This window comes from Podarcis erhardii (assembly GCF_964252035.2).
Source record: "Podarcis erhardii genome assembly, chromosome: 9".
Classification (NCBI taxonomy): domain Eukaryota; kingdom Metazoa; phylum Chordata; class Lepidosauria; order Squamata; family Lacertidae; genus Podarcis; species Podarcis erhardii.
The window spans coordinates 32,533,303-32,550,281 of NC_138512.1; the positions used below are offsets into that span (position 1 = coordinate 32,533,303).

Here is a 16,979-nt window from a genome sequence, read left to right on the forward strand (position 1 = left end):
GGGGATGAAGCTAGAGAAAAAGATGGGAGCTGCAGTTGTCAGGAGCAACAGCCTTTTCAGTGGGCTGGAGGCTGGAGTGGCAATGAAGGTGTACTGTAATCCAAAAACTCTCACAGAATGTTGTGTAAGTGAGTGTTGTTCAATGCTTAAGATCCGTACATGTGTTTAAGATCTTTTGTTAACTGGCACAGATAAATTATTGTTTGGTTTTGTTATATTCTGGTTCAAGGTGTCTTGTTCTGTGTGTATCTAGAACAATGGGGTGTTAGATGCACTCTATAAATATATATACATATTGAAAGACAATAAAACAGGTGTCTTTTTTTCCTGCTGTCCCTGCTTAAGCACTTCATAAGGAACACCTACTATGAATTAAGTTCCCTTTCTTTTCTGTTGGTTACATGAGGCACTGTACCATGAAGTATTTAATATACAAATCTTTCTACTCCAGCACAAGTTTCATCACATTGACTGGCATTTAAAACTCATTTTGTGTAAATTCTCCCTCTCTCACAGACTCATAGGGTGTTGTTGAGGGGTAGTGAAGGACTTATACCTAACGATGGTATTCATTATTTAACTGTAAAACAAAAAAGTATTATTTTGCACACATGAGACTAGACACTTATTTTTAAAGCCAAATCTGTTGCTAAGCAATCAGAACGTGAGTGTGGGATGAAAGTAGAACTCATAGATTCTTTTGCTTGTATATTTACCATTTAAAAATGGGTGTGCAAGTACTGTAATTTTTATGCTACTCTTAATGAGTAAGGGTGATAAACTCCCTCTGTTGTTTATCATCCAGTGTAAAAAAACAAAAGTCTACATAATAATCTTGCCGTCAGATATATTAAGCTGGTAAGGTAATTTGGAAACAATACAAACACCACAGTTCAATATTCAGGCTTTGCAAGATAAGAGGACTATTTCTCTGCAACAAAGACTTGGGGAAAAGCCAAAACAAACTCTGAATGCCTTCCTAAATGTCAGTCAGATGACACAGACCATGGAAACCTGTCCCCCCCCTTCCTATTAATAAAAATAAAGAAATATTAAAGAAATACCAACTAGACTTCTGCGCAAAAGGGAAGGGTATAAACAAATAGTAAGTGTCCTGAAAAGAAACGGTATACAACACAGATGGGAGTTCCCAGAAAGATAAAAGATAAAAGATTCAAATTGACCGAGACCCAAGAAGTGAAGAAATTTTTGAGACGATATGAGAAGGAGCTTGGAAAAGTAGAGGAAAGGTTTGGAGGAAGAGAGAGAGATACAGAGGAGAGAAGAGGAAAGAAGGAAAAGGAAAAAGAGAAAGAAGAGAAAGGAAGAGGAGAAAAGGAAGAAGAAGAAGAAGAGGAAGAAGGTGCAGTTGGAGGAGAAGAAGAGGAGGAGGAAGAAACCAAAGGAAACAAAACCACTAGAATTTAAGTCCGATAGACTGATTAGATTGAATAGCAATTAAATACAAAAATGACTCTGAAGTTTTTGTCATGGAATGTGAATGGTTTAAACGAAAAACTTAAAAGGAATAAAATTGAGAAGGTTTTGAAGAAAAAGAATTTTGATATGATTTGTTGTCAGGAAACACATGTGGCCAAAAAACATAAACACATTTTGATAAATAAAAGGTTAGGGGTTGAATTTATTAACTCAGACGTAAATAAAAAAAGAGGAGTAGTGATTTATGTCAAGGAGAAATGGGAGCCCAAACTAATTTGTAAAGATGATGAAGGAAGAATATTGGGAGTACAAATCAACCACCGGGGGGGGGGGGACTTAATGTGGTAACTGTCTATGCCCCAAACACAAATAAAGCAGAGTTCTTTAAAAAAAAAGGAAAAAAACTATTAGATTTAGAGAATCATAAGATGATTCTACTGGGAGACTTAAATGGAGTGCCAGCACCAGAATTAGACAGAAGTGCAAAAAGGAAGAAATTTAACCAAGGGAAATTACCAACCAAGATAGTTTAACAATTTGGAGGAAAATTTAGACTTAATAGATATTTGGAGACATAAAAATCCAATGACGAAACAATTCACATTCTTTTCAGAACCACATCAGAGCTGGGGGAGGATAGATCAAATATAGGTCTCAAGAGAATTAACGACAAGAGTTTCAAAATGTGAAATACAACCCAGAACCCTCTCTGACCATAATTCAATAGTTTTGGAAATAAAATGTGAAATACAAGATGCGTATAGATGAAGAATAAACGAATATTTATTTGAGAATGCTGAGATTATTGAAAAGGCTAAAGTTACTCTGAAAGATTATTTTGATCTAAACCTTAATAAAGAAACAAACATTGACATAGTTTGGGATGCTAGCAAAGCGGTTCTAAGAGGCTTCTTAATCCAACAAAACTGTTACAGAAAAAAACTAAGAGAACAGAAGAAAGAGGAAATTCTTACTCAAATAAGAGAATGTGAGAAAAAATTAATAATAAATCCTAATGATGAACGGAATAAACAAGTATCTAGAATGCTACAAACACAGTACACAATACTAATAAACCAAGAAGTGGAATGGAGAATTAAGTCAATGAAGCAGAAATTTTTCGAATCAGCAAACAAAACTGGGAAATTATTGGTGTGGCAATTACGAAGAAGACAAAAACAAAACGTGATCAATAAAATAAAAATAGAAGAGCAGTTGCTGGAAGACCCAAAGGAAATAAAGAAAAGATTTATTAAATTTTATGAAAAACTATATAAAAGGGAAGATGAAGACATAATTAAAATAGAAAAATACTTAGAAGACCATAAAGGGAAATGTTTAACGGAAGAAGAAAAAACCCAATTAAATAAACCTATAAGAATAGAAGAGATCCAGGAGGCGATAAAGAAGATGAAATTAGGCAAAGCCCCAGGTCCAGATGGATTATCGGCCAATTATTATAAAGTCCTAGAAGAGCATGTAACACCGGTGTTGTGTGACTCACAGCTGTCCATGGAGGCGCAGGTCAATTCTGTATCCAGGGCAGCTGTCTACCAACTCCACCTGGTACGCAGGCTGAGACCCTACCTGCCCGCGGACTGTCTCGCCAGAGTGGTGCATGCTCTAGTTATCTCCCGCTTGGACTACTGCAATGCGCTCTACGTGGGGCTACCTTTGAAGGTGACTCGGAAACTACAACTAATCCAGAATGCGACAGCTAGACTGGTGACTGGGGGCAGCCGCCGAGACCACATAACACCGGTCTTGAAAGACCTACATTGGCTCCCAGTACGTTTCCGAGCACAATTCAAAGTGCTGGTGTTGACCTTTAAAGCCCTAAACGGCCTCGGCCCAGTATACCTGAAGGAGCGTCTCCACCCCCATCGTTCTGCCCGGACGCTGAGGTCCAGCGCCGAGGGCCTTCTGGCGGTTCCCTCATTACGAGAAGCAAAGCTACAGGGAACCAGGCAGAGGGCCTTCTCGGTAGTGGCACCCGCCTTGTGGAACGCCCTCCCATCAGATGTCAAAGCGATAAATAACTACCTGACATTCAGAAGACATCTTAAGGCAGCCCTGTTCAGGGAAGTTTTTAATCTGTGATATTTTAGTGTATCTCTGGTTTTTATGGAAGCCGCCCAGAGTGGCTGGGGAAACCCAGCCAGATGGGCGGGGTACAAATAATAAATTATTATTTATATTATTATGTAATGAACAACATTTTGCGAGGAGGGAAGATACCTGACACTTGGAAGGAGGCGCATATCACATTGATACCCAAACCTGACACAGATAGACTGAATATAAAAAATTACAGACCCATATCACTACTTAACAACGATTACAAAATCTTTGCAGAAATAATGGCTAATAGACTTAAGAAATGTTTAACAAACCTTATACACTCAGATCAAGCTGGATTCCTCCCAAATAGACAATTAAAGGATAATGTAAGGCACATTATAAATATCATTGAATATCTGGAACTTAAGAATGAAGTTCCCGCGGCATTAATTTTCATAGATGCCAAGAAAGCATTCGATAATGTATCGTGGCAGTTTCTACTAAAATGCATGGGGACAGCGGGGATAGAGGGCACATTTATGGAGGGAATAAGAGCGATTTATTCGAGTCAAACAGCCAAATTGATTATCAATAATAATTTAACGGAATCATTTAAAATTTCGAAAGGTACGAGACAGGGGTGCCCTCTATCCCCACTTTTATTTATAATGGTGTTGGAGGTAATTGCAAATAAAATAAGAACAATGTCAGAGATACGAGGAATTAGAATTGGGATAAAGGAATATAAACTGAAAGCATACGCAGACGACTTGGTGTTATCGTTAGAAGAACCGCAAAAAAGTGTCGGTAAAGCTATAGAATTATTAGAGGAATTTGGGAAATATCTGGTTTTAAGTTAAACAAAATAAAAACTAAAATGATGATTAAGAATTTGGGAAAAATCTAAGAGAAGAATTAGATTCACAAACTGGAATTAAAGTGGTAAAAAAGGTGAAATATCTGGGAATTTGGTTAACTATGAAAAATATAAACTTAATTGCTGATAATTACATGATTACTTGGAAAGAGATTTAAAAGGATCTAGATACTTGGAATAGGATAAAACTTTCATGGTCAGGAAGAACAGCGGCAATAAAGATGAATATACTCCCGAAAATGTTGTTCTTATTCCAAAATATTCCAGTGATTAGGGGAACTTCGATATTCAAGGATTGGCAAAAAACTCTCTCAAAATTTATTTGGCAGGGGAAAAGGCCGAGAATCAAATTTAAATTACTTATGGACCGGAAAGACAGAGGAGAATTCGCGGTACCAAATTTGAGACTATATTTTGAAGCCTCTTGCCTTTGTTGGATTAAGGAGTGGATTAAATTTAAGAATACGGACTTGCTGGACCTAGAAGGTTTTAACATTAGATTTGGATGGCATGCATACCTGTGGCTCAACAAAGAGAAGGTGCATAAAGGTTTTTCCAATCACATTATTAGAGGACCATTATATGAGGTCTGGGGGAAAAACAAAAAACTCCTCGAAATAAATACCCCCTGGTGGCTATCACCGATTGACATCTTAACAATCAAAAAAATAAATATGGAAGGCGAAAGAATGACTTATGAAGATCTATTGGTAAGAACAGAAAAAGGATGGAAAATTAGAGCATATGAAGAACTAAAAGATAAACTAACAGGTTGGTTGCAATTTCACCAAATAAACACACTATGAAATGAAGATAAAAAGATAGGGATGAATGAAAAAAAATCTAGATATCAGGTAGAAATATTAGAAGGTAAATCTAAACTTTTATCTAAAATGTATAATTTTTTGTTAGAATGAGACACCAAAGACGAAGAGATAAAAGAGGTGATGGTAAAATGGGCAATAGATTTTGGATATAATTTAGAATATGATAACTGGGTGAAGCTTTGGAATAAGGGAATGAAATTTACAGCCTGCGTTACACTTAGGGAAAATATGGAAAAAATGATGTACCGATGGTACATCACACCAGTGAAACTGGGAAAAATGTATAAAACTGGAAATAAAGTATGCTGGAAATGTAAGACTAAGGAAGGAAACTTTAACCACATGTGGTGGACTTGTGAAGAAATTAAAAAGTTCTGGGAACTTATATACAACGAATTAAAAAACATATTTAAATACACTTTTTCTAAAAAAATGGAAGCCTTCCTATTGGGAATGATTGGAGATGAAATTAAGAAAGAAGATCAGACGCTGTTCCAATATGCGACAGTAGCCACTAGGATACTGATAGCTCAAAATTGGAAGACTCCAGACATTCCAACTGTTAAAGATTGGCAAACAAAACTATTTGAATACGTGGAATTAGCAAAAATGACGCAAAAAATTAGACACCAAAAAGGTACAAAGTTTATTAATGATTGGAGTAAATTTATAACATACATTGAAGGAAATTTTAGAAGTTTAAAAATCACAGCAGGCTTAATATAAATCTTGCGATGTGTAGATCGTTAACAATGAAACTGCAAAAAAAAAGGAAAGGTATTTTTTAAGTAGTCCGAAACCGGGATGGAGGGAGGTCAACATGTGTATATAGGGGTAATAATAATAAGATGATATAACTAAAGAAGGATGGTAATGGATATTTATATTATGCTATGTTGTTAATTTTTGTCTGTTTTGCTGTTGTTTTGTTTAAAGGAAATCAATAAAAAGAAATTTAAAAATAAATAAAAATTTTGCTTTTAATACTAACATGACATTTTAGAAACTGCTATTGAGTACATTTTACTAGAGATACCTTCTCTAATTGGCTGCTACAGCTCATTTCCACATGTTCAGGCAAAGATACAAAGCCTCCGTCAGCCAGATGGAGTCTTCAGAGTTGAAGAAGCTGGTTTTGAGGAGATATTTTGAGGGGAAGATAGTAAATTGGTACTGTACCAGGAGTTATCTCAGACACAAGGGGCAGTATGGCAGAAATCAGGAGGGAGGGGAACTCAATGGTGGTAAACTTGACATAAAATCTTGACAAATAGCATCCACTGGGGACAGATGCTAGCAATCTGAATGTGGAACTAGCATATTCTTTAGAGGTTTTATTATTATGAAAGTAATAAATGTTACATGTTATGCATGTAAGCTGTTGTCAAGTGTCAAAAACACCATGTGCTAGGACACACAATACAATCTTAAAAGTATGCACACCGACTAGGAAGTTACCAGGATTTTCAAATAACCAAATGTCAAAGCAAATAAACAAGCATCCTTAGGTTTGTGCTGTGTTCATAGTCAGCAATCCATGAGTTTAACTCACTTGGAGCTAAGTTTCATGGAACTTTTGGGATCATTTATCAGCAAATCTGGCACAGAAAATTTCCCTTTCCTGGGACCAAGGCAACTACGTCTATCAGGAAATCCTGAATAGGTTATCACTCATAATTTAAACGTTTATTAGTTGGTGGTGCTTGTCTTTTTTCTGTTATTTGCGGAGGCCCGCCCCCTCCCCCCAAATCAGCACAAACTCCAGTCAAAGGAGATTTGTATTTACATAAACACATATATTAAAATTACAGACCAGCCCTCACTGGCGCAATGGGTTAGTGTTTGCATTTTGCATGTTTATATTGTTAACTACTCTATTCAGATGAATTATTATTTTTTCAACTTGCTGGTATATGTAAAGTCCCTCCATCAGGCCATCTTGGCTACTGGGCTTATAGGAACTGGAGTGACAGCATCTGGTAGAGTAACAGCTTCTCTAAAAGCAGAATCCCAAGTCTTTCACCACCAACGGTGGGTTGTATGTGCGTGTTGTTTGTGTGCTGTGCTTTTGTTTTTGTGTGTATGCGTATTTGGTTGATTTCAAAACAACCCACCCTTCTCTGACGCAGAACGCGCGTTTCCTAGCAACAAACAGCCCTGCGCCCAGGCGTTCCGACGCATGCGCAGCGGCTGTGCTCCTTTTGAAAAACAACCGGACAGTGTGGCGGCGGCGGTTGCCGTGGCAACTGCCGTTATGGTGCTCGAAGGGGCTCGCGAAGGGAAGCTGCCTCTCCTCATGTCCTACTCCACCAGCCCGAGGCGCGCGGGACTGCCTCGGACGGTGCTGCGCTGGCTGCAGAGCCTCGACCTCAGCTTCTCGCCTACGCATTTCCGTAGGTGAGGCCGCCCCCCTTCCCACACGTTGGCCGCCATGACACTTCCCGCCGTACCTGGGCGCCTCGGAGGCTGAAGCCGCGCCTCGGGGTCAGCGGGAAGGAGGGGCCTGGTTTGCTTTTGGCCCCCTCGGCTGCATCTGTCTTGCCCGTGTGGGCGCCTCCCCTCCTGTGAGAAGCGACTGCAAATCTCCCACGGAGCTCTGAGGGAGCTTGAACCGAAGCCCTTTGTTCACACGAATCCCCCTTAAGGCCAGGCCGGCCGTGAGGGCGCCTGCTAGAAAACACGGGAGGCTCGGGGGGGAGGGGAGGGGTCGGGTGGCCAAGGCCGTCATTGGGGAAGGAGGGGTTTTTGCTATGCGTATATCAAATGTTTTCAGCCCGAAGGCTGGGCGAACCGGTGAGCTAGAGAGAGAGGCCCTTTTAGGGAGGGGGGAGGGAAGCACCTGTGTTCTGTTGTCATCACTGCTGGCAACGCCTGGTAAGATAGCACCAGCCTCCCCTTTATCCGTTGAGAATAGGTTTCCTTAAAAATTAAACCTGTGGGCTTGCGAAGTTTAGTCCAGAATTATGGTCCACAAGATACCTTTCTTTCCCTAGGAAGAAAGGCTTTCATGGTGGCAGCCCCCACTGGAGGATTTGTAGTGGCTGCATCACAATCCTGGGTTTGCATAAAGGCAGCAAGCAAAAGTGAAGTCGGGTTGCACAAGAGTAGTGAGCATGGCATGACAGTGAGAAGGGAGAAACACTGAAAGGCGGAGGGGAGGGGGGAACTGGCAGTTTTAAACAATGATAAGAGGTTTGAGTACTGTGGAATATTTGAGAGCTCTCATGAGGCAGCTGAGGAATGGAAGAGGGAGTACTGTAGTTTGGTTACAGTGAGAAGGGAGATGTGAAAGGGAGAGAGTGGCAGTTTTAAACTTACAGAAGTTTGAGTAAAGCAAGGGTGGGGTGACACGGGAAAAATGGCCTTAGACAACACAGAGGCTTAAATAAAGCAGAGGTGGAAGAAAACAGGGAAAGAGACAATTTTAAACAATGATAGATTTGAGTTGAGCAGAGCTTTCCTAACTGTTGTCACGACACAAGTGTGTCGGCTGCAGTGTTTTGGTGTGTCACACACATACGTTCCCTGCATTCCTTCCAACGCTGGAAAGGGGTTATTTAACTGCCTATTTGCTAGTAAAACTGAATTACTGTGTAGCAGAATGATGCATGTCTAAAAAGCTCTGAAATAGTGTTAGCAGGGGTTACACTGGGTGAAAAGAGCATGGCAGTTAAAATAAGGTTTGAGTACAGCAAGGACTTGGGAAGGGCTCTGTTAATTTTGGGTGTTAACTTCTGTGTTGTACCCATCTGCTATTTCTCCTTGTTAAAACTGTTTTAAAAAACACCTCAGTGTCCCAACACCTCTTCTTTATACAAACTTCTGCTATTGTTTTAGTACAGCAAGGGGTGTGTGTGTCTGTTCTAAACTTTCCACTTTTCCATTCGTCTTCTGTCTCACGTAAGAACGATAAAGGATGAAGAGCCTTCAAATATTCCATAGTACCTTCCCACAATGTATTTCATTCCTGATACCATGTGTTGTCTTCAATAAGTTCCAGATTCAGTGCAGTAATTTGGAAGGTGCTTTGTTAATAAATGCCCATCCATCAGCTGAACTAAGCCTTTTCTGAGTGAGCTAATTTACAGGCCTGCTCTTAAGATTAAATTCATCTTAAAGATAAGAGTAGGAAAAGGGTGACAGTGAAAATGGGGGTACAAAAGCGTTTGCTAAGGTAAGAGGGCGATGTTTTGTGCGCAAGAGGGGTTGTAGAAAAGGAGAGAGCATGGGCATAAAAGTGACAGTGAAAACGCACAAAGTGGGCCTACAGACCAAATAGTGGTGACTTCAGACATGGGGTTGCGAAGGTGAAAAGCTAGCTTAGTAGATATGTGGGGTTGAAAAGGGAAGCTCTAGGGGTTAATGTGCGGAAGGGGGGAAGGATTGGTGAGTAGAGCCCCTAGTATACTAACAAGCGAACAATGTGTATACACTGATGTAGTAATATACATTCTTGTGCCTGCATTTCAGTGTTGTGAAGTCACATATGATTCTTTTGGTTATTATTGGGAATTCCATTGGCCACAAGCAACAGAAGTTTGTTTGTTTTTTTAAAAAAAATCCTATGTTGCAGAAATACATGTTTATTCAGTATCTTCACCTATTGATAGTTTAGGAATATATTCTCTTGATTTCTGTTTAATGCTGTTTACTCCTTACAGCAGAACCTCTCTCTGGTTTCCAGGAAGACTTCCCTCTCCCTTCTTCTTTATTTATGTAACCTGTACAGCTGGCAGAGGAACTTACAGCTGTTTTGTTGACAGCTGATAGTGATATGAGAAGGGGAGTGGGTAGGGATTTTTTCTTTCCACAAGAAAGTACTGTAATGGTTGAAAGCTCCAAAATTGATTTGGTAATGAAACAGGGGCTTCCCATCCAGGGAATGCCACTTCTTAATTAAGGCATGTAACTAATAGTGAACTTGTATTTATTTATACATTTTGAGCAGGGATTTTTCAAATGGCTATCTCATTGCTGAGATATTCTCTTGGTATTACCCAGAAGACATTCAAATGCGTTCCTTTGAAAATGGCACGTCCCTACCTGTGAAACTCAGCAACTGGTCACAGCTTGGAAAGGTATTTAATGTAGTAGTGAATTTCAAATATATGTTAAAGAGAAAAGGATGGGAACTTCTTTACTGTCTCACCCATTTTTATAGTCCAGTGCTATACATGTCTAAGATGCAAGTCTCATTCTGTTCAGTGGGGTTTACTCCCAGGTAAACTGATATAGGATTGCAACCTAATCTGTAATTATTTTGGTATGCATGATGCTCATGTACATACATGTATATTAAGGTGTAATGATAATGGTATTTCAAATGCACAACTACTTGTGCTGGTTTTAAAATAGAAAATACTTTTGATGTATGTTTCTTTATTTGCTATGACCCCAGTGAAACTTTGCATATTTATACCTGCCATGACTATGTTATACAAAGTGTGAGGCTAAAATTTTGGAGTCTACATTGTATTTCAGATAAGAATAAAAAACAGTTTTCATGTCCTTCAAGAAGAGCAGATTTCAAATGAATTAATGTATCTGAAACAAATTCTTCCTCCTTTATTAAAGTTCTTTGCAAAAAGAAATCTGCATCCCATCCGAGAGCTAATTGATGGAACAATTCATTGTAAACCAGGAGCTGCAGAAATATTTCTACAAGACATTTATACAATGCTGACAAACAGGCGGTGAGTTATATTTGTAACAACATTATATTTGAATGTTGCAAGTTGATGCCTAAAGATTGATGATACATGTACTACCTGGTTTAGTATCAACAAACTTATTTCTATCAAACAGCTATTAAATAGTGCTAGTCTTAGACTTTTTTCAGAATTAGTGGAACATAAATTCCCCCCAAAAATCTTTATTCCTCCTTACTAAAGGGGGCAATTAAAAGGAGCAATTGCCCTCAATAGCATTTACAACTACATATAATGCAATTCTAGTTGGTAGTTTGATGCATAATATAATTGTAATAATAAAATGCATGTAAAATACCTTATTCCTCAAAGTGCACATGCTGTGTTTTAGAAGTAAGGCTAAAAATATATGAAAGCCCTGGTACCTGCCTATAAATAAAATAAAGCTATAAACAGATTCCGTATAAGATAACAGAATACCAGCAATGATCAATGGAATATAGCTTATTTTGATATCATTCGATACCTTATGATGAAAAAATAACCCATGTCATAAACATAAATTGGTATATCAGTGTGATCATTTTGTAACATAAATGCCTTTTACAGGCCTCTTGAACATTTGCCTTTTTTCCCTTTCTCCTCCTCAGGAGCTCCTTAATGGAGGGAGGTGAGCTCATTAATCCATATGTATAATATACTGTAGTATATCTTTACAAGACATTACACAGGGTGGCCTCTTAGGTGAACTCAGGCACCACTTCCTTTCCCTGATCTCCACCAAAGAAGTATTAATAACACACTGGGTTTTAATATAAAGGCTTCAATTTTCCCCTCTGCTATTCTCTGGTCTTATTCTTCATAGGTAAAGGTAAAGAAACCCCTGACCATTAGGTCCAGTCGTGGCCAACTCTAGGGTTGCAGTGCTCATCTTGCTTTATTGGCCGAGGGAGCCGGCGTACAACTTCGGGTCATGTGGCCAGCATGACTAAGCTGCTTCTGGCGAACCAGAGCAGTGCACGGAAACGCCGTTTACCTTCCCGCCGGAGCGGTACCTATTTATCTACTTGCACTTTGAGGTGCTTTCGAGCTGCTAGGTTGGCAGGAGCAGGGACCAAGCAACAGGAGCTCACCCTGTTGTGGGGATTCGAACTGCCGACCTTCTGATCAGCAAGTCCTAGGCTCTGTGGTTTAACCCACAGCGCCACCCGTGTCCCATCTTTCCTCAAAAACCCCTTTATCTCTTCCAATCCAACAACTGTCCAAAATCCCAATTGTCTCTCTCACTGACAGTTAACTCCCCACTGAACTGGTACCTCCTGTCAATCAAAGCCTGAAATTCCACAAACCTATCAGACTGAATGCACATGATCCAGGCCTGTCTAACAAAACCTTAAAGTGATAGTCTCTTTCTCTTGCATCAGAATTTGTCACCAAAAACTACTGTTACATAGGCTTGCAACATTGTAACAGCACAGGGCCTCAAACTGTCACAGAGGTCACAAAACTTTTTTTTCATTCCAAACACAAATACCTAAATAATTATAATTTCTCCCATTAGGATAAAACATATTCAGGATGAAGAGATTGACTTTACAGACAGTAATTATCAGGATAAATTACCAATGGTTGCAAGATCAACTGCTTCAAGGGCTATTAAGACCAACATTAAGCTAACAGAAATAATGGTGGAGCCCAATATTCAAAAAAACAGACAAAAAGTAAATGCCATTATCAATATGCATATGCAGCGACGGCAGCTTGAGAGGGAGCAAGTTCCAGGTGAGTAGCTTGGGAGGACAAAATGTTTCTTGAATGTCTTTCTATTACATGCAAGAATAATGAACTGCAAGTTTTGCCTTTATTCAGGGTACATCAAGAGGGCTTCCTTTCTGGAAGGCTAAGGAACTCTAGATCCATCTATGATTTATTTTTTCTGCCTTGTAATGATCTTTTTATTGAGGGAGTATTTAATTTTGGCTACCTGATTATTTCTTTGCATCCCTTGGGTTGCTTTCTGCAAATTTTCGTTCCTTTTTATTACTTTATAATTATTGCATTGTATTAGATTGCTTCAATAGATTGTTTTTTCATTGTTTTCTGTTAGCTGCCTTGAGCACTGTTCAGTGGAAAGGTGGGATACGAAATATTGCCAGTGTGTAGCTACACTTCTTGCCACACTGAGGGATAGAAGCTTTCCCCCCGTCAAATTATTCCACACATTCTGATGTGGCACACACAGATTAATCTTCTGGTGGTAGTTCTTTATTCTTAATGAAGGATGGTTTTACCTTTCATCAGTATTAAGTTGTGTTGAAAAGACAATGATCTTGAAAATGTGATGTGTAAATCGCAGTACTTGCACAACAAATTGCTTTGTTTTTAAGAACGGTTTGGTATTAAAAAAACGCTGGGGGAGCGTGCCATTCGTCGTCCTTCCATGATAGTTCCTTCTGTGAGTACAGTGAAGATTCAGAAGGAGAAATCTATTCCTGTGCCAAGTAAGCATTATTTTTCTCTTTTGAAAGTCTCACACTTACTACTTGAATGCCATTACCATTGATCAAATTTAAATGTACATTATTTTTTCATGAAGGCAATCTTATGAACATTTAATTGAGAATAAATCATTGGGACTTTTGAGTAAATGTAACTTAACACCAGGTTGCATGTTTAAACAAATGTCTATGTTGCTCAAATGTATAACCCTCCTTCTTTAATGTAACTTCATTGTGGAGAAGGCTATTGGTTTCTTTTAAATTAAGCTTCATGTTATAAATCTATTCTAAATCTATTTCCTGCAAATATACTCTATTAAATATAAATCCAAGAAGGTGATCACAATATGGTGCCCTCCAGATATTGCTGGAATATAGCTCCAGTCATCCCTACCTCTCGCCCTTTTGGATGGAGCTGATAAGAGTTGGAGTCCAACAACATCTAGAGGGCACTAGATTGGTTTCCCTGATCTGAAGTTTTCACCCAATTAAAATACTTAATTGGCTGTCTTAATCTGTTGTTGAAATTTAGATAAATGTGTCTATTAATTGCTCAAAATCTTCATACCGTGATGAGATAAAAGAAGTGCAAAATACAGTGGTGCCCCGCAAGACGAACGCCTCGCAAGACAGAAAACCCGCTAGACGAAAGGGTTTTCCATTTTGGAGGCGCTTTGCAAAACGAATTTCCCTATGGGCTTGCTTCGCAAGACGAAATGTCTTGCGAGTTCCTGCGGGCTTTCCCCCCTTTTTCCTAAGCCGCTAAGGCGCTTATCAGCTGGTCCGCTGATAAGCCGCTAAACCGCTAATAGCGCTAATCCGCTAAACTGTCAATGGGCTTGCTTCGCAAGACGAAAAAACCACTATACGAAGAGCCTCACGGAACGGATTAATTTCGTCTTGCGAGGCACCACTGTAACTTAGTTTAATAAACAATGTCAATTGAATTAAAAATAAACTGTGATTGTGCCAGCTTTGTGAAGTTCAGAGATGATCCAGTAGCAGATTTAGAATAGCTTAGATTGATAAAGCCTGCCTTATAAAGGATTCTTAAAAGATGCCACTTAAAATGTGCTTTGTTTTGTAACTGCATTTGTTTGGATGTAAAAGTACTGACCTTTTTTTCTGCTTAGGTGTAGCATCCACAGAAATCAGAGGCAAAACGGGTGTTCATTTCAAAACCGTCCAAGTGAAACAAGCTGAGATGCCCTTTAGATGTGAATTAAATTCTGGCACCTTAAACCATCTTAAAGAATTGTAACTAGAGAAGTTTGAGAGAGCTCTTTTTGAACACAACAGAAGTCTTATGAAGTCTTTGCTACCATATTGGAGAACATGTGCCTTACTACTAGGCTCAATAAAGCATTTGTGCTGAGGTAAATACAAACTTGGAAGCTGGTAGGTGCACAGATATAAGCTACATGAAAAGCAGATTATCAATGCTTTTTACACTTTATTGGATTATCAAATGTGACTTCTAATGCTGGTGTATCTACCCTTGTATTCATAGGTAATGGTGCAAGTTTAATAAAACATGATTATTAGGGCAAGGTGGGTTTATATTTTCAAACATTTTTCCTAGCATTAAAAATAAAACAATCTAAAATGTTTTATTTTGGTGAAATCTATAATCCTGAGCAAGCTTTTGAGCAAAGCTTGGTAGAAAGTAATGTCATACATAATTAAATGTTAAAATCAGCCAACCTCGCTAACTGTAAGGAATTTCTCCCAATAGCATTTTAAGTACTTACCATATTTATTGCACTCTAACTTTGGTGTGTCCCCTTAGATCACCTATACTTTGTTCTAATGCAAAAGTTTCCTTCTGTGTGGTCTTTCTGACTTCAGTAATGAAAACATTTTCTGTTTATTGATATGGATACTGAATTTATGTGAGCAGAAACCCTTTTCATGGGATACCTCTCTGTGAGGGCGTAGAGACTGCTTTTTTGCTGAGTTTGTCTCACCCTTACAGCCCGCTGAAAAGGTTCTTTAAGGAGTTTGAGAGACTCTGTTGAATAATATGAGAGGTTGCATGGGGACCTATAGCAGAAAGGGGAAACTGGTTGAAATAGCCTCCCTGCATTTTTCAGTAAGAAGTTCTATTGGATCTCAAACCCTTCTGCCAAAAGCCTCTATTTGCAGAAGGGCCATTCAGTCCAACACAGTGATAACTAAATGTATCTCATATGCATGTATTATTAAGAAGATATAATCATTTCGCTACCTGTTGGTGCTCCTAACTTTAGTGCTGGGACAGGACAGAAGTAGAAAAAAAGTAAAATTTAACTATTGTTTTGACAAAATACTACCTATTCTTTTATAGCTTGACGTGAATAAGATGATTTTTTTTATTTTTATTTTTTTAGTCTTTGGTTCCACATTTTTAGGACATTGACAAACTGGAGTTTATTCTGAGCTGGCTGGCCCGGATGGTGAGGGGTAACAAGCAGTTGAGTTAGCTGTGTGTGCCCACACACTTTACAGCTTTGGTTTTTCTGGCCTCTTTCATTGCAAAATCATGAATTACCTGTTATATCTTTAGTCTACAAGCTCAGACATTTCAACAAACATGAAAGATAGGAGTTATAGCTATTTTTTTGTAAACAACATACTGAAGATAGTAGTGTTAATGACATGACCATATGCATCTGACAGTTTTTCTTAATCAGGTAGTCACTAGCTTAAGGCAGGGTTCCATCACAAACCAATAAATTTAGGTTACAAATTTAGGTTGCACAATTAAAGCTGGTTGGGAGGTCTTGTACAACAGACCAACTTTGCCCCCAGAATCAGACTTTAGCGATGGGGAAATGCACTAGACAGTGTATGATAATGTTTGTGTGACACAATGTCTAACCTTGTGAACAAATAAGGATGAATATGCAATAAATAGATTATCTAGAAGTGACCGGTCTCTATATTGAAATCATTTTCATCTTTGTTGTGTTTATTTACTTCCCTAGTTGGTATATTACCCAAACCAGGCTATAGAAAGTTCTTGTCTGTTTTGAACTGAAGGATTGGCTCTTTCATTTAGCTTAACTTCTCTTTTTAACCTTCTTACAGTTCTGGCTGCTTGATCTGTATTTATAGCCAGACATGGAATTATTGTCTGTGCACTGGACATTCACTATCATATATTCTAGACCTATAAATCCTACCACAAAAAACGGGCTTCCATTGTCCTCGAGTTCTTTATGATGCTTTGTCCATCTTCCTTGCCTAGACAAATTTTGGGACTGATAGTTTTTGAAACTGCCACACAAGCAAGCACAAGTTTTTATTTCTTACACTCTTAAAGTTCTAGTTTAACTGCAGAAATACATACTTCCTGTTCCACAGCAGGGCTTTGGGACAGCATCTCACTGCTTGTTCTGCTCTAACATTGTTACTGATTGGCTCCAGAAAATTTCATAAAATCTGGAGAATAGCTATAGAGGGAAATCTAGTTCCATAAATTTCTTCAAGATTGGCCAACATTTTATTCATCACTTTGTTCACCTCACGATACTGGGGTTGCAGCCTGGGTCCTAGTAGAAAAGTGTACCCTTCCCTGGTAGGAACAAGTGAAAATTTCAAGTACTCTTGTTCACTCCCTGCCTTCAGATAAAACTCTTGTTTTATT

General features: G+C 38.7%; 1 protein-coding gene and 1 long non-coding RNA gene across 4 annotated transcripts in view; one reads left to right on the forward strand and one right to left on the reverse strand.

The window, feature by feature from the left end:
• LOC309349480 overlaps positions 1–9,046 on the reverse strand; it is a 37,196-nt gene extending 28,150 nt beyond the window's left edge. For both annotated transcript variants that reach the window (XR_014159942.1, XR_014159943.1), the window contains exons 1-3: positions 8,045–9,046; positions 6,242–6,334; positions 886–1,029 (exon numbers count right to left, since the gene is read on the reverse strand). This is a non-coding gene — a long non-coding RNA (uncharacterized lncRNA). The remainder of the gene's footprint in view (positions 1–885; positions 1,030–6,241; positions 6,335–8,044) is intronic.
• On the forward strand, positions 7,370–16,262 carry SPATA4 (spermatogenesis associated 4). 2 transcript variants are annotated; one of them, XM_081875470.1, is made up of 6 exons: positions 7,370–7,602; positions 10,154–10,283; positions 10,780–10,898; positions 12,415–12,635; positions 13,241–13,354; positions 14,485–16,262. In XM_081875470.1, the coding sequence occupies exons 1-6, from the start codon at positions 7,385–7,387 to the stop codon at positions 14,610–14,612; spliced, it is 930 nt and encodes a 309-aa protein (XP_081731596.1). In that variant the 5' UTR covers positions 7,370–7,384; the 3' UTR covers positions 14,613–16,262. The 2 variants fall into 2 exon arrangements, with proteins under 2 accessions (XP_081731596.1, XP_081731597.1); XM_081875471.1 differs by having other exon boundaries at positions 7,370–7,598; positions 10,207–10,283.
• Positions 16,263–16,979: the final 717 nt, after the last annotated feature.

What these genes read in the sequence shown, in the direction of transcription:
- SPATA4 (XM_081875470.1), top strand. Translation starts at nt 7,385, where the DNA reads ATGCGCAGCGGCTGTGCTCCTTTTGAAAAACAACCGGACAGTGTGGCG. An exon ending in ACTGGTCACAGCTTGGAAAG is followed by an intron (nt 10,284 to 10,779) that starts GTATTTAATGTA and finishes CCTTTATTAAAG; the next exon opens with TTCTTTGCAAAAAGAAATCT. An exon ending in GAAATCTATTCCTGTGCCAA is followed by an intron (nt 13,355 to 14,484) that starts GTAAGCATTATT and finishes TTTTCTGCTTAG; the next exon opens with GTGTAGCATCCACAGAAATC.